The sequence below is a fragment of the Mastigoproctus giganteus genome, chromosome 6 (genome assembly GCF_048544385.1).
Source record: "Mastigoproctus giganteus isolate SK-2022 chromosome 6, ASM4854438v1, whole genome shotgun sequence".
In the NCBI taxonomy this organism is placed as follows: Eukaryota; Metazoa; Arthropoda; class Arachnida; order Uropygi; family Thelyphonidae; genus Mastigoproctus; species Mastigoproctus giganteus.
Genome location: NC_143580.1, coordinates 202,493,804 through 202,515,248, shown reverse-complemented (window position 1 = coordinate 202,515,248; position 21,445 = coordinate 202,493,804). Strand labels below are relative to the sequence as shown.

The 21,445-nt window shown below is 38.1% G+C and overlaps 1 protein-coding gene across 1 annotated transcript in view; it reads left to right on the top strand.

The window, feature by feature from the left end:
* Nucleotides 1-21,445, top strand: part of LOC150084882 (sperm-specific sodium:proton exchanger-like) — a 64,279-nt gene that overhangs the window by 28,039 nt on the left and 14,795 nt on the right. Inside the window, exons 7-15 of the mRNA XM_090376378.1 lie at nt 6,528-6,699; nt 9,270-9,351; nt 12,910-13,094; nt 13,429-13,569; nt 17,028-17,125; nt 17,218-17,278; nt 17,507-17,785; nt 17,864-18,070; nt 19,931-20,116. Of these exons, the coding sequence (XP_090232504.1) occupies nt 6,528-6,699; nt 9,270-9,351; nt 12,910-13,094; nt 13,429-13,569; nt 17,028-17,125; nt 17,218-17,278; nt 17,507-17,785; nt 17,864-18,070; nt 19,931-20,116 (1,411 nt within the window). The remainder of the gene's footprint in view (nt 1-6,527; nt 6,700-9,269; nt 9,352-12,909; nt 13,095-13,428; nt 13,570-17,027; nt 17,126-17,217; nt 17,279-17,506; nt 17,786-17,863; nt 18,071-19,930; nt 20,117-21,445) is intronic.

Genomic DNA, 21,445 nt, shown 5'->3' with positions numbered 1-21,445 from the left:
AAATAAAAAAAAATAATAATAAATAATAATAAAAAAATAAATAAAAAATAAATAAAAAAAAAAAAAAATAAATAAATAAATAAATTAAAAAAATAATAAAAAAAAAAAAATAATAAATAAATAAAATCCTCCTCATCATCACCAATAGTCTCTTGGGCATTCTGGACCCACTTCAATATTCTTTTCAACACACTATTCTGGTTCAACTGTTTAACAGGCGTTTCCTCAGTTCAAAGGCTCCCTTTGCAAAATCCTGGAATAATTGAAATGCACTCCTATTAGATACAAGCACCTCTTCCCGACCTAACTCATTTTCAGCAATGATTTCCCTGATTATTTCCCTGACATTATCGTAAATTGTACACACATATAATATATGGTGCCAACTTTCACTCTCACCACAAAAACAGAGATCTGTATCCGAAAGACCCAACTGAAATAATTTCGCTTTCATCGAGCCGTGACCTGTTAGTAAAAATGATGTTTGTAAACTTGGCGTAAACCAACTTCGAACTGTTCTGTCACTTAAAAAGGTAACATCCGGAATAAATTTCTTTGTCACTCGACCAGTAGATACAGTGTCCCATCTTGTTTGCCACAAGTTAACAATCTCATTTAAACATCTTCTCTTCTCCCTCTTAATATCAGAATTTATGTCAACTTCTATGCCAACAAGTCTAGTAGATATTTTCTTCTTAATGCCATAGCACAGCCCTCGATAAGCCACGAACAAATCCAAAGGGACTGCCCCAGCCATCACTTGAAGTGCAGTCGTAGCTACAGTTCTACATACCCTTAATATACTGAGAAGCATCGTTCTTTGTAGTGAGTTTAATTTAGCCTGAAATCTAACAAGAGCCACTCTGTGAGACCAAACTCCCGCTGCATATGTAACCATAGGCAGAAACACCACCTTATAATATAAAAATAAAGTTTTATTGGACACACCCCAATCTCCTCTTGATACTCTTATAATATAGCCGGCAAATTTCCTAATCTTGCTATGTAGATGTGTTATATGCGCATAATAAGACAACTTGTGATCAATAATGAGCCCCAAGTATTTAGTTTCAGAAACCATAGTCAACTGTCTCCCATTTAATTTTATTTGCGGCGGTCGTCCCAAATCAAGTTTGGTTTTAAAAAGCATCATTTTGGTCTTTTGGGGGCTAATGGTAAGCTTAAATCCTTGTGCCCAGGTATTAATATCATTTATTACACGGTTTGCATTTTGCTCCAAATCGTGTCGTGATCGACCTGCCACAATTAATGTGACATCATCAGCAAAAGCTATCACGTGACAATTTACTTGTGGTCGAACCAGCCAGTTCTGTAACACTAAATTCCAAATAGAAGGACCTAATACAGAGCCCTGAGGGCAACCTCGCGTGATTTGTCTTTGAAGGAGAAAATGTTTAGACCTTACAGTCACATATCTCTCAGAAAAATAACTCCTGAACAGACTGTATAACTGCTTAGAACACTCAGCACGACACAGTTGAGAAAGAGCTGCCTCCCACCATACTGAGTCAAACGCACCTTCAAAATCTATATATATAGCGAGTTCATATTTTGAATCAGAGTTTGAAATGTATGTATGAAAGTCCAGAAGAGCATCCTCGCACGATTTCCCCGGTGTAAAACCATACTGATTAGGTGTAATCATGTCATGGCGTTCTAACAATTCTTGTAAACGTATTGCCATTAACCTCTCTAACACTTTCCCCAGATTAGCCAACAAAGCAATTGGACGGTACGACTTAGGCTCAATTAAAGGTTTCCCAGGCTTCCTAATTAGCCTCAATAAAGCAATCTTCCATTTCAATGGAAACAGTCCTTCCTCTAGGCACTTATTATATAACAAAAGTAACATGTTAGGTATTAACTTAAAAAACCTCACTATAAATGCGTTCTCAATCAAATCTATTCCTGGACATTTTGCAAAATTAAGTTTCTTTAACACCCCTGCTAGTTCATCTATTGTAAACGCCATGGTATTGCCTCTAGCTACATAAAATTGATTTTTTCTCCGCAGTTCGAATTGGCACTGTGAGTCTAAGATGGGATCGTCAACCGGGAACAGCCTGGTTAATATTGCATCTACTGAATCCTCCCAGCCAATAGTCTCAGTAGAATCCTCTTGAATTGTATTAAATACCTCCAAACTTCTCAGTTTATCTCTTGACAACTTATATAGCAAACCCCAGGGATCGTTTCTCCCCGATTGTTTTACAAACAATTGCCAGGTTTCTCTCTTCCGAGTTGCCATGGTTCTCTTGTAATTATTTTTAAGAGATACATAATTGTCATGCAATCTAACTACCTCAGAATGACCCCAATTCCGATGCCGCTGGTACTGTCTCCTAGCTCGATATACAGCCCGTCGTAAGACAGTCAGTTCGTTTGTCCACCATGGGCAGGATTTTAGTTTAATAACCTTCTTCCTACCTGACTTATATGCCGCTCTTACTATTGAATCCTCTATAGTATTAGCTAAATATATTGCAGATTCACGAACTATCTGTTGTTGTTTATCCGAGGAAAAGTCCCGAAGAATAGAAGCTTCATACATGGACCAATCAAATGATTTCAACGAAAACCGAACAATGTGTGGTATCCGATCTTGAGTACCAGTTAAATCCGGCACATTCTTCACATAAAACAATATGGCTCGATGATCACTTGATGTCCAATCAGGCATTACCTTCCAGTTACAAATACAATGTCTAATACCAGAAGTTGTTATAGTTAAATCAATATTAGATTCACCCATTGGTCCACAGAAAGTAGAGAGTTGATTTGACTTGTTCATTACAAATAAATTATGGCTCGATAAAAACTCTTCCAGCAATAAACCTCTCATGTCAGATGTTGCACTATACCACAATGGAGACTTTGCATTAGCGTCTGTCGAAATAATCACTTGTTTAGGTCTTAAAATGAGCAACACATACTCTAAATAATCCACGCAATTATTAAAGTCCATTGAAGGAGCACAATACAGAGATATAAAATAGAATTGAACATTTGCCGAGGCCACCATAACACATGTAGCGAACTGGTTACATAACCTATGAACAACCAACACGTAGCTGTGTGCACAGACAAAATTCCTCCTGTACCCTAATCACCAAGTAAACACAGAAACAACCTTCGATGCGACACACTGTGGAAGAGATTTAGAATAATAAACGAACTTGGCCGACAAATACGAATGAAGCCTAAATCTATTAAATCCGTCCTTTAGCAAGTTCGCTACAACAACGTCGACTCCAAGTTCAGAACTATGCCATGTAAATGTAAACTTGCTGTTGAAGCAAGACTATCTAGCTGTTAATTGGTGCCAGTAGGGTTATCATGTATATAAGAATAAAATGTTTTCACTAAAAGCAGGTGTAATGGCATCTTATAAACCAGATAACACTGCCTGTCTAGTTTATGATATTAAAACACAACTTTTTATGCCGACCGGGTTAGCCAGGTGGGTATAGTGCCTGCCTGGCAACCCAAAGGTCGCGGTTTCGAATCCCGCCTCGAGCTTGGATCAGAGTAAAAATGCGAAACGTTTGGGAGGTGCGCTATGGCCACAGAAGTCATAACGAAAAAAAAAAAAAAACTTTTTATAAAGAAAGATTAATCATACATTGCGGGCCAAAATATTAGAAATTGGACTTCAGCAATCTGTAGGACGGCTATATGTCTGAATTACAGTTTGATGGTGCATGGATTCAAGTAGTGGCCGAAAGGTATCTAGCAATGTTGTTTTAGGGGCATCAGCGACTCAGGGAAATTGCTCCTGTATACTGTCATGTTCGTTAAATTGCGAGTGTTCTATGGTCGAGTTTCTATTTTCTGGACTAAAGACTCGAGTTTTCGGGAGGAAAAAAACCACGACTGAGACTACCTAACTCAGCCACGTTTTGAAAAAGTCCATAAAAATTCTCCACGTCAGGTCTTTCCCACCCGCCAACTGTGCTACCTACGAGGACGTATCTAGCAATAATGACTCCAGTTCCTTTAGTGGTGAAGGTTTTTATGCGTTGTAATGCATTCCAAATACTAACAGTGGGGAAATTTCGGCGTCTGGATTTCCATAAGCAGAGTCAAAAGATATTCCAGTTCATAATGTCCAGAAACCAGCAAACTGCGTAATAACTTGATCACGATATTAAAGTCTTTATAATGTCCGAATTTACCATAAGAGGACAAAACGACTGAATATGCCCTCAGCGAGCATGTATAGATCCCGAAATTACCATACCTAGCGATTATAACTGTATCAGTAAGCCTTCTCTCCCCCCCTCAATTTATATATCTAAGAATTAGGATATGTTCCTGTTCACAAGCTTGCACAAGGGAACCTTTCCAGCTTGCTCCACTGCAGTTCCGAAATAGTGTTGAGTATGTGTGTGTGTTAAGCGCCAAAGCAACAAAGACTATGAGGTGACATTATATTATATTGTGTTCGTAAATTGGGTGTATTCTGTGGTCGATTTACCTGTTTTCTGGACGAAAACCCCGAGTTTCAGGGAGAAAAAAACATGAAACCACGCCTGGGACAGACTAACTCATACACATTATGAAAAAAGCTCACAAAACTTGCTGGTATTATTGATGGGATTTGAACCCGAACATTTTCCATCCGGTATGAGGAGCCACTGGCTACATGTGAAGATTCAGTCTAGTTTCGCTATGTCAGACACTTTAATATTCTCACTTTAATTTATGGGATTCGGACCCGGGCATTTTCCATCCGGTGTGAGGATCCATTGGCTACCTGCGAGAATTCAGTCTAGTTCCGTTATGTCAGAAACTTTAATATTTTCACTTTACATTTGAATTTAAACCTCCCTGTCATGTTCTTTAAACAAAAGAAATAATAATTTTATTTCTTGTTTTCTTATCTTTTCTTGTTACTAACATTTCTAAAACATTTTACTTGCTCAATACAAATAAGGCCAATGTCCTACAAATAAAATTTAAGGGCAATTCTTTAAAAAAAGGATGTTTTCTTGCTATCATAAAACTACCATGGCAACAGATAAAGAGGTGTAAGTATAAGAAAACCCTGGATATTGCAACACTTGTAGCAAGGTCATGTTTATAAATTTTGCTGCAGCTAAAAAACATTTGGGTTAAAGCGTATATCAGTGTAACACTACTTAAAAATAAATCAGCAATGCAAAAATATTTTAATGCTACCTGTGAGTAACCTTAGAGAACTACAGTATCTTTCTTAATTCAAAAAGAGGTTAGAAACTGTTATTGTAGCAACGTGTCCAGCGATCATTTAAGTAGCTTAAATTTTCTAAAAAAATTTATAAATTACTTTATGGTAAAGAAAATGAAATTTCTGAACTATAACGGAAGATAAATTAATCTACAATTTTGATAAATCATAGTCTAAAAAAACATCGGAGTGTATTTGTTTTAGGGAGCTGCGTGGCATGAGATTTCACGGAATAACTGCAGCACACAAATCGAATATTTCAGTGAAAAGCAAAGAATCGACTTGCATGGTGAACACCCATCGTAATTGGATCCTGAAATTGCAAAGTTGTTCTGGAGTGGCGAATAATGGTACACAGTTTTCCGATCTGATGGCCATGCTTAGGTCTGACTGATGCCTGGAGAACATTATTTACCAAAATGTGTCGTCCGAACTATGAAGTTTGCATCTGGACTATTGGTCGTCGTTCCTGAACCAATTAATGTCGTGCGCACATTGAAAAGTTGGAGAATGCGTTTTTCTGTTTCGACATGACAGTGCACCAGGTCGGGCTGCAGAGCCTGTAGTGACTTGGCATGGGCTTGCAAAAGCTTTGCTCGTCTGTACAGAACTGACCTCAACCTACTGAACATCTTTGGAATGAAATGGAACATCGGCTTCGGGCCAACACATCCGCAATCAGCAGTTAAACTGACCGCTGTGCGGAAGACAATGGACAAAAATATCGCCTACTTATCAAAAACTGTTTCTGACTCTGACAAAGTATAGTGTGTAATTAAGGCCAAAAAGGCGAGCCAACACATATTGAATATTGTATCGAAGTTCTTTGAAACATGCAACTATCAGGTTGCTGTCAATCTGTGATTGGGTTTACTAACCTATACTTAATGATAAATATGAATATGAAATTTAAAAAATATATGCGATCGCACCATGAAATTGGACTCTGTTTCCTCTAAAAAAAGGTGGAAACACAGTCCAATTTCTTGGGGCTCTTAACTTGGTGCCGACTAGATCCGAAATCTTAAATTTTTCCGTATTTTAATGGGTTCAATTTAGGTGTACTTTTCCTTCTATGCAGATACACATTAAAGAAAGGGTAATTGGAGATAAACATAATAAAATTAGTTTTTAACAAGGGCAATTAGCTGTTGTAAGGAACTTCAATGCAATACCGTGGTGCAGTTGAGTGAATAGAAAGCGTAAAATGCCCATATGGACATTATTTATCAAAAAAAATTTTTTTTTGGTATTTTTCAGAAGAAATACTGTTTATTTTTTTATCTTTTTTTTTCAGGTTTCTCATGATCACCATTCTAAGTCCTGTTCTATCCAGAATGGGTTATGGTATGACATGGAAGGATGCGGTGGTCATGACTTGGGGTGGTTTGCGTGGTGCTGTTGGCTTAACACTGGCGCTACTAGTAGCGGAGCATCCGGGAATTAACAGGGATGTGGTGGGACATAAGGTAAGCAAACTAACTATCGGTTTAGTTAATTGGCCATTTTAAACGTGTGTAATACCTAAACTTAAAGACCAGTTCAGGTCAATCAATTTATCGTGTGTAAATATGGCATTCTGATAGATATTTGGAAATTTTCGTTAAGCACCGGTGAATTCTTAGATTCCAACGAGCGCATCTACTTATTTATACTTGTATAACCTCAAATTGAGGCCTAGAGGGTCAGATATTTTCTAATATGTGAATTTTATAACGATTTATTGCCTATTTTTCTGGTTCTTTTAAAGCATTCTTATCGTGTGGCACCTGTGGTTATTTGTTACAAGATAGGATTGCTGGTCCCGATTATAAGTCTTAATTTCAATGGACGGCACAGATCACAATAAAGTTTTTAATTTTTAATCACTTAGATGTAACTTGGATACAAATATTCTGGAAAAAAGAACAGAGTAAATAAAGAATGTACCGTGGACCCGCGTACGGCATCGCAACAACAATTCTCAAGAAATTAATGTCCTCCACTGCACAAAAGCCAGCCTCATAATAACGAGCACATTCCGTGCTATACGAAATGCGTTCTGAGATAGAAAAATCATAAAATAAAATAATAAAACGAAATAGCAAAACGCATAGTATGAAAGCGTGTTAAATGAGGAAAAAGTGGACAATATGATTGTTTATTATCCAGCTTCATTTAAAGTTCCTTGTCTAAATGATTTTGTCCAAATGGGCAAAATACTTCTATTTCAGAAGTATTTTGAAGAGAGGAGAAGAGAGGTTCCCTAATTAATCCTGTGACTGATAGACTGTTTATGTATTCTTAATATTCATACATGTAATATCGTCCAGTACTATGTTTGTAGAACAGAGATGATTTTATTAATCCTGCTCTCCTTGTATATTAGATAGAAACCCCCTGGCTACGCAAGCCGTTTCTGGGGAAGTGTATCGGCTTTAAATAAATAAAAAAATAATAAATACAGTAGAACGTCGGTTATCCGGAAGTCAGTTATCTGGAACATCAGTTATCCAGAATAATTTGAAAGGCTCATCGTTCTTCTTTTTGATTATAATAAGCGAAATATCGAGTTTACTACCCGTTTATAACAGATTGTACAAACAAAAAGCCCAATAAACCGAAAACTGCAAATAGTTTTTATTGTTTTATGGTTGTGACCTCTAGAATTCTATGTGACCTTCAGAAATGTGCTTTAGAAAAATATCACAGAAATTACTGGGTTTTCTCGGATTCAGATTAGTTTAGCTCCAAATTCGGTAAGAATAATATCGGCACAATAATAAATCGCACAGTTTCTGTGCGATTTGGGAACGAAAAGAAAACGCGTAGTTTTAACATTGCAACAAAAAACGGAAATTATTAATAGAATTAGAAAAGGTGAAAATTCAGCAAATCTCTCCAAAGTGTTTATTAATGTGGGGACTTCAACAATTTACGACATCAAGAAAAATTCCAATGCTATAATAGAATTTGTGTCGATTATGGATGGTGAAGGAGGATCTAGCTCTAGCAGGAAAATACGATGTCGAAACCTGAAAATGCGCTTTATTGTTATTATTTATTATTATTTTATTTTATTTATTATTATTATTATTATTTTTTTCTTCAGAAGCGAAGTTTAGGTGAACCAGTGTCTGGCCTAATGTTGTCTGAAAAAGCACTGGATTTTAATCGAAAATTAAGAGAAGGAAAATTAAGAGAAGTAATGAAGATTTTAAGGCAAGAACAGGTTGGCTGAAAAATTTTAAACTGAGACACGGTGTACGTGAACTAGACATTCAAGGCGAGAAACTTTCTGAAGACGAATGGCAGCGGTGTCCTTTATAAGTAACTTCGCTTCAGTTATAGTAAATTACGAGAAAGAAAACGTTTATAATGTTGATGAGACGGACATATTATGGAAAGCATTACCGAGAAAAATCGTAGCCACTAAAAGAGAAATGCCTACACCAAGTTTTAAGATGAGAAAAGAGCGAGTTACAATTGCTGTGTGCAAATGCTACTGGGATTCGCCGATTGTCCGTGCTTGTTATCGGTAAGTCGAAAAAAAAAACGAGAGCATTTAAAAAATTTTCTGTTTTGTATAAAAACCATAAAAATGCCTGGATGGATGTTTCTGTTTCCATGATTAGTTTATAATTTTTTTTATTTAAATAAATCTTAATTATTTAATTCAATCGTAAGGTAAGATTAAATTTATTTAATCATATTTAATTAAATAATTAGATTAAATTTATTTAATCTTATCAGAAAAATTATCCCGAAAATTTTACGGTTCGATAATATGGAAAATTTGGCTACCGGAAGAGGTCTGACATCAATTATTCCGGATAACTGACGCTGTACTGTATTGCTAATAACCTGTCTATGTTGTAATCTGACACTTTAAAATCTCAGAGATTCGGCAATATTATGGGGGGGAAAAGGTAACTTAACTGATTCAGAATATAAAGCATAATTATAAAAGTTGAATTGGTAATCTCTTGTTCTATGATCATATTTTGTTATTCTTGAATTTCTTTTTGTAAGAATTACTTTGGCAATATTAATTCCGCAGATTCTGATCCATGTGGCAGGAATTGTGACACTAACGTTGCTGATCAATGCTACTACTATTAAGCCTTTACTAAGAGTGTTAGGTAAGGATTTTTTTTTATACAATTACTGTATTTATATTTTCTTTCTTAATTTTCCTCTTTATACTTATTTATACACTCATGAGCCAAAAAAAATATGACTATCCCTCTCTCTCTCTCTCTCTCTCTCTCTCTCTCTCTACTAGTGGATGCAAACTACAGTCCCAGGAGAGACGTCACCGATCGGCATAGCATATGTAGTGACGGCACGAGTAATGCCTATCAGTTGGTCAGTACAAAGGCAGTGTAATGGGAAAGAACCTGACGGAGTTTGAACGCGGAATGATTTGCGGCGCTCGGAAGGTGAATGCTAGCATCTCAGTAATCAGACATTGTCAGCTGTTCGAGGGCCGTCGTAATAAAGGCGTAGCGAGAATGGTCGTAAGAGGGACGCACAACCACTCAACGTACCGGGACGGGGGGGGCACCACTGGTTGGCAATCGAAGTGAACGGCGGTTGGCACGCGCTATCCGGGACAACAGGCGGGTTACGATCCCTCAATTAACGGCAGATTACAACCAGGGCACGCAAAAACGTTTCCTTGTACACACACCATCCAGCGGACTCTCTTGTTGACAGGCCTACGGAGCAGGCGACCTGTTCATGTGCCCACATTGACTGACTGTCATCAACTGCTCCGCCTGCAGTGAGCATGGGAGCACCGTTTCTGGACATTAGAAGACTGGAAAAGAGTCCCTGGTGCAATGAATCAAAGTTCCAGCTGCATCATTCCGATGGCCAGGTGCGAATATGACGGCGAGCAGGTGAACAGCTGCAACCAGACTGCATAATTGGAGGAAAGCAGACAGCTGTGATGATATCATGGTTTGGATAATGTTTTTATGGACATCACTGTGTCCCTTTCATCCCCACTGAACACACCCTCACCGCCAAATTCAACCTCGGCATTGTTTCGGACCAAGTTTTACTGTACATAGTGATCGTATTTTCAGTCGGCACTGGACTCTTCCAACAAGACAACGACCCGTGTTACAAGGCCCGCATTGTGTAGTAATGGTTTGAGAATCATATCCAAGTGTGTATAGTGTAAGGGTTAGGCGCCACCTGTGGTTTCCCACATCTGCAGCATATGTACACTGTGAAGAAATACAGTACTACTGTAAATGCCAGAAAAGTATTCTATGTTGAATGTGTAGTATTGTATGGGGTTCTGTTGTTGTGTTCTGGCATTTGGCCGCAGGGCTCCTGGTGGGATCCCACGTTGCCCGCACACACCGTTAGGAGGTAGCCAGGCTGCCCGTTGTTCTTTGGCTGGTCTCCGTCAGGGTCACCTGGGCTTCCTGAACGGAGACAAAAAAAAAAAAAAAGAAAGAAAGAAAGAAGAACTATGTAGGGAGGTACAGAGACAAAGTGTACAAAGGAGGTAAAGTGTTCCTGTCTAACGACACCAGGGATTTCCCCCACTGTGTACTCTGTGTGATACAAAACACTATGAACGCCAGATATTTTTAATAAAGGTGTAAAGGCGCTGGTCTGTCAAGTAGTGTTATGTTGTGTTGTTCCTATGACCTTTAGCCGTTGGGCTCCTAGTGGGACCCACCCGTTGCCCCGAAGGGACAAGTCAGGCAACCAATAGATTTTTTTAGGCACTCTGGCAGGCCCTGCCACCTAGTTTCCGAAGAGTTCAGCGGCAAGAGCCTAAAAAAAAAAAATTATCATCGGTTAAGCGCTAGAATTTAAGGCCAAAATTTAGTTATAGTAGACGCTACGTTAAGTTAAATTTGGATTAAAGCGTACACGATGGTTGAGTTAGAGTGGGAAGAAGACTGAAGGCTGGGAGGAACCGGTAGAAATATGGGGACAAAGTATTTTGGTTAGTTACTGGCGGCTTCCAGGGTTACCCCTATATCCGCTTTGAAATATGGGGACAATAGGGAAAGCGACCCCAGGGATACCAATGGGGACTGGCCCCACTAGGGGAAATGGGGAGGAGACAGAACCCCTCTCCTTCCCCCGCCAGGGGTGAGGGATAACAGGTACCACGCAAGGGAGCGTGATACAGATCGCCAGATATACAAAGTAGGGTAGGGCAAAGTGGGGCGAGCACGGGAGGAGAACCCTAGGGAGTGTGAAAGAAAAGTCACACGCCAGGGGAGGCTTGAGAGATCGCCATATGGTGGAATGGAATCCTACCCAGCCAAGCTGGGTTAGCAGTGGAAGTCCCACCCTGAGAATCAGGGTCAGGATCCCATCCTAACCAGGCTAGGGTCAGCAGAGTATACATACAGGAGTGCTAAGGAGCAGGCCAGAAGACAATCAAAACTAGTAAGAGAGTGAAGTTTGATGCTCATGGCACGAGGTAGTCAAGGATATGCTGTCCTCTGTGTGAGAAGGGATCTCCGTCTGGTGAAAAGGTCTTTTGCGAATTTGGTCAAGGCTCGGTAGTAGGTCTCCTTGCTGATAAACAGGTTTCATGACCACGGGGTAAATCATGGACTTCAGTGATGAGGACACAACGCAGGTCTTCATACAGTGGGCAGAAGTACATTAGATGGCTCCAGTCCTCCTGGTGTCCACAGTATGGGTCGTCAGTTATGCCCGTGAAAGTTAGTTTTGTTTGATGGACCCGTCATATCCAAGTATTTCGTGTACTCGCCTGGTAGCCAAATTCCTCCAACAACAATGCCATCGAATATTTGTGGGATGCGGTGTAACAGAGCATTCGCCAGTCCATGCCAGCCTAGCTCTGCTGCCGAACTCCGAGACTTCCTTCTATCCAGCTGGTCAAGAATACCTGAGGACACCTTCCGCGGTCTGTTGGAGTCGGTGCCACGCCGGGTACAAGCGGTTATCACGGCGAATGGCAGCCCAACACGCTATTAATTATGTGGTTATAATATTTTGGCTCGGGAGTGCAATAATAACAATTAAAACCTGATATTTTATAATTATTGTACATTAACACATGTCACTAAGGGGGGAAGTCACCATATTTAAAACATTTACGGTGTTAAGCTGTTTAACACCATCTTTAACATCAGAAAGCTGATATTAAATTTTTAAATATCAATTTTTTAGACTGAAATCTAAAATATAAATTGTACACAAATTGCTAGAAGCTGTTTTGATGTTAGAACACACTAACAATAACTATCTCAGCAATTATTTATATTATTTTATTTATTTGTTTATTTTCAAACGAGATTGTTGTTGTTGTTGTTGTTGTTGGGTTTTAGGCGCATCAGCGACTTAGACCATATTGCGCCGTATATATGTCAGTAAATATGCGTGCGTTCTCTGGTCCATTTGCCTGTTTGCTAGACGAAATACAGGAGTTTCTGGAAGAAAACAACCGTGCAATCCTCGCCTGAGACGACTAACTAAGGAGGTTGTGAAAAAAGGCCCATAAAAATTCCTGGTATCAATGATGAGATCCATATTCAGATCTTTTCCATCCTATATGGGGTGGACGACGAGAGAAACGGAGAGGAAAGAGAAAGAATTCGAGATGGAGAAAATACACGAGTAAATACGATATACTGTAATTTTAAGGCTGGCTAATTACTAATAAGAATAAACACTCCTACAATTTATTACAGGCATGAGTGATGTTTCGGTACACAAGAAGTGCAATATGGCCAATGCTGTCAGACATCTGAAGGATGTTCAACAAAGAGCGATACTTGTCCAGAAGAACTGCCAATTGCTGTCAGATTCGGACTGGAAGTACGTGGAGATGTCTACCACGATTGAAGATCCCTATTGCCGTTGCAATAACGAGCAGGTGAAAATTAGTTTATTAATTGTTTAATATTTACTATTTCTTTTCGATTAAACTTCAGTGATTTACTATTGTATTTTCACAAAACTTGACATTTGTCCCATTAAGATGTAGTAATTTTTATCTCCAGTAAATCGGTACTTATAATTATATTGGATAATTTTGGCACCGACTACGTTCTTTCGCTCCTCTAATTCAAAATGTATTTAAGTAGTAGCTTGCTTTGGATTAAATTAAATAATTTATTTTCAATTTTATATGCGGTAAATTCGTTCTGTTTGCAATAGCTGAGATGATACATAGACTAGGTTAACTAAAACCAAATTTTCCTTCTCAGGATGAAACACTAAACCAGTGCACTTTACTACGACTCAGCACGTGTCCAGAGTGTACCATGGCGCATATAATTCCGCCAACTCCTCGAGAAATGCAAGAAATGATGAATGAAGCCCGTCTGCGGATCATTTCTGCACAAAAGGTAGGTTTTAGATACTTATGTCATTGTATTCTTTGATGTGAGAATGTTCCATTAGTTAAATACCACACGGCTTTTGGGCTGTAGTTGTTGTAGGTTTTTTTTTTTTTTTTGGGAGCATCAACGCCGAAGGCCATATTGCTCCATATATATTGTCTGTAAATTGCGTGTGTTCTGTGGTCGATTTTCTGTTTTGTGGACGAAAATCCCGAGTTTCCGGGAGAAAAAAAAACCATGCTAACCTCGCCTAAGGCAGACTAAGTCAGCCACATTGTGAAAAAGGCCCAAACAAATTCCTCACGTCATCGACAGGACTCGAACTCAGGTCCTTTTCCCCTGGTGTGGAGAGAACGGCGATCCTACCAACTGTGCTATCCACGAGGGCCGGCTTTTGGGTTTGCCGAGCAATTCGACATACTAATATGTGCACATAACAAATGCGATCTTAAAATCATGAGAAAAAGTTTTAGAATGAACATGTCTATAAAGTATACGTGAAAGGTACTAGAGGTCCCTCTAATACCTTTAAGAACGTTTATCACATTTTATCACTTTATTTAAATGCCATTTATTGAGTGTTTCAACTCAGAAAAGAGGAGGGCATGGGTACAAATCTAGAGGTAAAGTTTGCAGCGATGAAGATGACGCAAAACATGTTTAGAGAAGGAGCATTGTTCACTGTGAAGAGTTCACTCAGTTCGTCAGAGAATTTATCTTTTACGTCGAATAGAATTCATTAACCGATTTTTCCAAATAGTCTCATTAACTGTTGAACTGTCAGGAATGAATTCTGATTGACAATGTTATTTTGATATGCCTGCTTCGTTAACATCCTAGGATCGATAAGTTTTCCATTAAAGATTCAAGTTTTGGTTCTGAGTCGTATTAAAACACTTCTTTTTCCTTCCAAGTTGTTCTAATTTTTGTTCATAGGATTATATTAACAAATTTTCTTCTTTTTTTTCAATTGGCAAATCAAAATGGGTTTGTTTCTTTAGCAAAATTTCATCTTTTGGCATTGATACATTTGGTACAAAAAAAAAAAAACAAACAAACTGCCATATTAGGATAAATCGGGAACAACCTCATCCACCCATGTGTATATGTCTATGAATTACATGTATTCTCTGGTCGATTTCCTGTTTTGTTGGACGAAGAGCCTGAGTTTCTGGGAGGATAAAATCTTACTGTCCTCGCCTGAGACCGACTAAATCAATTATGGAGTGAAACAAGCCCATAAAGTTCCTCGCGTCATTGACGAGATTCATACCTTTTCCACCCAGTATGGGTACGATAGTGATTATAATCACTGTGCTATCCATGAGGGCATTTAAGTATAATCAGCGTACATTAGAACCAATGAACTTAAATCCCTCACTATTTGAGCGTTTTCTCTTTCTGATGATCATGCGCGAAGTGAATGCCCAGCAATGAATTACTGGGCATTCACTTCACGCATCATCACTGACGCCTTCCTTGCCTTTGTTACCCTTTGTTTACATCGTAGCCAAGTCAGCTGGTTTTGGGCGAGGGTTGTATGGATTTTTCAAATTGAAGCTTGAATTTTTTTAATCCATAAACAAGGCAGACTAACATATATTTGATTTACACACACGATATGCTCATGCCTTGTGGCCTTTGCTTCCTCGCCATTTATCGTAAATGTGTAACTCAAAGCATGGTACCATCAGGCATTTGCAGTCCGGTTACCCGAAGCCTTTTTTTATCCACTTAAACCAGTCCGAAACTGTTGTTCTAGACAAACTAATTTCCTAGTAAACATCTGAATTGTAGCATGCATAAATGGCTCCAACCGCAGGAAAAATGTCATATGAATTAATTCCTATAAAAAGTGCTAACACAGACAAAAGAACATTGCTATTCTCACCAATAGCTAGCAGCAGCCTAACCAGTCCAAGCGTGAATATTCTTAATGCACCATCAGAAACTTCCTTACACTTATAGTGCAAGGACATTTGCAGAGGCTAGAATAAAATCAGTCCTATTATTTTATGGTACATACAGTACACGGGTGTGCAAAGGCAGCAAAAAAATAGAAGCAAAAACATAAATAAATGAAAATTATTTCATTAGATTATGGCAAAAGTTAGTGAGGCATTCGTTTTAATGTTTCTGAAAAATGCTCAAAGGCTGGGCACATTTCAACATGACATTTGAGTTATGTAAATGAATCCATGAGAGGCCAAATATGGCGCGTCTATAATCACGGAAGCATACTTTAATAAAGCGAATGATTTCCATGGGTAGAAATGCATACGTGACATCGAGTCCTCATGTTGAGAACGATACTAATGCTGAAGGTATCAATTGGCATTTTTCCAAACTTGGTGAGGTTTCTGGAAGGACTGTGACTGGCCACTCTTCTGCCAAGAGCATCCCAGGAACGCTCTACTGAAATGAGGTATAGGTAACTGGTTGGCCATTCCATACGAGATAAAAAGACATGCATTATTATCCATTAATGTCTGGGTCAAGAACTTTTGTAAAGACAAATATACGGATCAAGAATCTCGTCTCAGTACCTTATATCTGTAAGGAATACATGAAGATCTGTAAAGCCATTGATAATGATTCTATCCCACAGTATTAATTGGCAAATACCAAACTTGTCCCTTTTGATGATGTTAGCAGGAAAGAATCTGATTTCTTGTTTCCAGCAGATGAAAGTGGGCGCCAAGAATCCGATTGATTTCACTGATGAGTCGATAAGTCGACTTAATGAAGCGTACTTAATGGCCTACTGCCCCTTGATCCAGTCGATATGTTCTCGACAAAAAAATCATAGAGGCTCTTTCATGTATAGGGATTCAGACAACACAGAGAAGTGGTCAACGCGCATAATGACTCTTCTCATGAAGAGTCATTATTCTTTAAATTTCATTATTCTCATGAAGAGTCATTATTCTTTAAAGAGCCTTCATTCTTTAAATTTTTTCCATGTCAGAGAATCATCCAACAATGTCCGGGTATTGTTTTCGCAATGCAGGCCATCTTAAAATCGACAGTGCGAGCGGTAAACAAGAAATAAAGAGGTTCCGAAAATAAGCTGCTTTTATCTAGTTTCCCGAGTTCCATGTTGTAACAGGTTGTGTGCGACTTTGCTTAAGGGGTTATACATGGGGGTTGTTTTATTTCATAAATGACGAACATTTGGCTTAATTTAATTTGTATTTAAAATGTATTCTCGTTTTTGTGTTTGTTCCATATGCTCCTTTAATTTTGATCACCGAACAAAATTAAAAAATCTTGGTCTGGACTTCTCAAGTCATTAAGTATAAAAGAAATCTCATCGGAACTCCATTTTCTTGTATTTCCTTCTGTATTTTTAAATTTTACATTAGTGAGGTGTGCTAGAACTTATAAAAATTATTAACTTATCAAAAATATCTACTTTAACCAACTATAAAAAATATTATCCTTACCCAAATCTATCTTTATAGCTCAGCTACTGGAGGCAATTTGAAAATGGCCTCTTAGGAAGAGAAAATGTCCGTGCATTGGTCAGTGCTGCTGATGCTGCTGGAGACAAAGAAGGAACGTGAGTGCTCATTAGTCACTATTTGACTAAAAATTTAACTTAAAAGGAAGGTTTTAAAGAGATAATTATTGAATTTATATTTTGTTTTTCAGATTCATCACTGTTGACGAGCTGAGGAAACACTGGCAAACGCACAGAATCTACAAGTGGCTGGTGGGTAAAGCTGCTATTACACGTAAGAACGCATTGCGTGTGAATGTACTACCCTTCCGAATGTACACAAATGAAAAAATAGCACAGCTGCCAAAAACGGCCCCTATTTATTTCTACACAGTTTTTTTTTTTTTTTTATTAAGTTTTGAATTTTGCTTACCGATCCATAATTTAATTAGATTTCAGAAATGTCGCGAATGTTAATAAAGCATGCAATTTTTCTTTCAGAGTTCGTTTTCAGAACGGCATAACCGACAAATCATCAAGAAGAAAAGGGCTAAGAGCACCATCCCCACTTCCGGATATCGAGCTGGGCTGTGGAGATTTGTGCACCATCCAATGTTCCTGTGTGCTGTGTATTTAGTCATTGGACTCAACCTAATAGCCATCGACCTGGAGATTGTTGTGCTGATGGATAAGACCGAAGATGACGAGCATTATCTTCTAATTTTACGTTATCTAAACATTCTCTTTGTGATTTTCTACTGTCTGGAAATGGTGCTAAAGGTAATAATTCGTACATTCTTGAATTTTAAATACTTCCAATCAAACGGTGCTGGTACCAATTACTATTTATTCCCATAGGTGGCAGGGCTATCTTGGAAGGGATACTGGCGGAGCCATTGGAACAAATTGGACCTCTTAATACTGGCGATTTCTATCGTCGATATGATTTTAGATTTGGTTTTATATTTTTCATTTTGGACTAGTCTGGAACATCTTCCTCTTTACCTTCGTTGTTCAAGACTGCTTCGTCTCCTACGAGTAGTTCGTCTTCTTCACTTGGTGCAGGTAAGTTGGCTCAATTATTCTTGGATTATGTTTATCATTTTATGCGCTTTTTTACAAGAATTCTAACAATGGAATTAAATCTCTATTAACAGAGATGACAAAAATAACAAGTCAGTTAATGTAAGCAGTTAAGTCACCTTTAATTTTTTTTTTAAATTAATTGTTTTTTTCTCTTCTGTGATTAATAGAAGTGGAGTTTAATTATCCTGTATCAGTTAATTAGCTAATATAATTATTTTCACTTCACTACATATACTCCTCGCAATGTAATATTTACTCGACGTTTTGTATTACTTTACTTATTTCCTCATGGATTAAAAAAAAAAATTGAAATGTAACAGGTATTTTACTTAATTTAATAAACTAAATAGCAATATGTACCCAGATCGTAGTAATCAACATTTTTGTAATACCCTTTACTTGTTTTTCTCCTAGATTTTAATAATTGAAAGATAAGTATTTCAGGCCTCTGTTATGATTAATATAATAATCAAATAGTAATAATGCATGATTTATATATTTAGTAAACTAATAATAAAAAACGAGCTCATCAGAAAGCAACAACTTCATATGCGCGAACAAGAACTCAAAACACTGTCCAGCGCATCCGCCATATTGCCCATTCGTTATTCCAAATCAACGCACAGCAACAAACAGCATCTAGTGCTTCAGCCAATACAGCATGTGGACAGCCAATTTGATATGTAAGAAAAAAGAAATTGCCGTGTTTCTATTTGTCCGATTTTAATGACATTTAGGATGGTTGATAAATCTTTCTAAAAGCCAAATATAAGATTTCATGAAAATACGTCCACTGGGAGTGGATAACGAGCGGGAGGACGGCCATGGCGAAGACAATGGGTACTATATACATACTTTAAAAGATATTTCTTGGCTAAATGCCTCAGAGTATGAAGGAGCTTACTTATGTATGGATGATGCACACACATAATTTCTACTACCAAGGTAGTAGAAATTATGTGTGTGCATAGTTTTAATGCATAGTTTTAATTATATCTCATATTGTGAATACCTTCACAGCGAGTACTGTGGTATTGTACTACATCGAATAAGTAACCCTTCACCTGTGGTCACCTATGGAGAAAATTATTGTTACTTATTCTGGGCGGATACAACCGCCCAGACGGCAACGTTTCAAGGCTTTTTTTGTATATGTGTGGGATAATAGCTCTACTATCCACTTGTTCCTATTAGACTTAGAATGCAAAAAAGTAGAGTACGAGAGGAAGAAGAAAAGAAACGGTGTGAAGGATGAAAGGAACAGTTACTCTTTAAACTTACATCATTCATAACTCCTCGAATAGGCAACGCTTCCCCAGTAAGGAAGACTGTTGTTCCTATTTTAGGAAACTCATAGCAGCATCATCCCCCCCCCCGTGGCCGTTTTAAGGCTTTTTGGGCCTCTTCGGTGGGTGGGTAGGTACCCTGTTGTTGCAATAGTGACAACGAAGTTATGAAGTATAACTCCAAAAAAACTTGAAACGGTGCGGTCTGGGTGGTAGTATCTGCCAAGAATAAGTAACAATACCCTTCTCCATAGGTGAAGCATTACTTATTCGAGGTAGTGCAATACCATGGAAACTCGTCGTGAAGGTATTCATAACGTGAGATTTAATTAAAAAGGTAAGTAAATTCCTTCATATATACATACTTGCGTATATCCTTCGGCCTTGACGGGATTCGAACCTACTGCGTTTCTAGAATGTGGTTATAACCATCGTGCTGGCCGCAAGGGCTACTCCTCTTAGAAAACGATTTATTTAACATGCAGTGAATTCAAATATGCAGTGCTGGCAGCGAACTATATCTTTAATATTTAGTTACACTTTTTTTCGTTAGATGGTGTGCAACAAAATTCTGGGATGTCTAACAGTTCAGGTGAATCGGCGACTGTACTCAGGTTATGATATCGGCCACGGATTTTTGGTAGCACAAGAGGAAGTTCTAAAGGTTATTGATGACATTGTAGATTATGTCCCGATCGCAGCTCAGCTAAAACAAATATGTGAAGAGAACAGACTCCAGGTAAGGACCTATTTTGATTCTGAATATTCACTTTTCATTACAACGTTCCTTGGACATTTTAAACAGAACTTTTTAGTGATTATGCGTCTGTACTTGACGCTATAGATAAACCACTTTTAACAAAATGCCTTAGTTTCTCTCCACTCGATGAAATATGAATATCCCTGTTCCTCCGAATAATACACTGTTCTAGTGATATAAAAGATATTTTCCAAATGCAATATTTACTGTAAGCTGTTCTGGCCATCTGCGATGAGCAGCAACCATTCGGTAAATGCTACTGATTTAATAGACTTAGAAAAGGGCATTGTGGGTGCCACTGACAAAATGGAGAGTGGCCTGTTTCTTCACAGTACTTTCACAGGTCTATCAGAACTGACAAGCTGATAACACATGCAGAAATCACGAGGTAGAAAGTGAACTTTCAAGGAACTGGTAGTCTAAACCAACAGGAGAGTAACTGATCACGCAATAACTGATCATTTCCAACAACATAGTGGTTTGAATCATTCTTAGGTTGGAACATAAAATCAAAGGTCCCATAATGATATCCCACCTGACGGATGCCATGACCATTTTGAATGGACCATCAGATAGTTTCGGCAGATGGGTCAATGAATCGTGGTCTTTTTTGTACAATGTAGACGATAGGGTACATGCGTATCCAGGGGAAACTACATCAATCAATTAATTCTTTTCATCTTGCATGGCGGAAATAAAAGCATATTGATAGTGGAGCTTTCATTTGGCAGATCCCTGGGACCCGTTGATATTATTATTATTTTTCCTAGGAGACAGCCATTGACTAGGAGAAACATATTCTGTTATGCAACAGAAAATAATCTATACAATTTTTCATTATATGTAACTCTTGTTACTAAATTACACAATACATGTAGTACTTATTATCATATGATACATGTAATACTTATTATCAGAATTATACGATACATTAATAACTTGTGATCTGCTTAAGACTTACACTGCTTAATAAATATAAACGAGTAAAATTTAATACTGCTGCATTTAAAGCATAACATCACCATATTTACATTAGCACGAATATTCGCAGCATAACAGCATACAGAATACAATATAATACGGAATAAAAGCGTAAAAAGTTCATTTTTACTGTTTCCAGCGGTCGCTTTCTTCTGTGGGAGTAGAGTGGAGTAGATAAGGCATATCCAGGATATGCAAGCAGCAATATCTAATGACTATGGAATACATGAATTGTTGTAGATCTGTTGCGCCCATTGATCCTACTTGCTGTTTTTCAATAGTCACCGCATTTTCCAGAAGTAGAGTGCTAATCACAGGAGGGGGCAG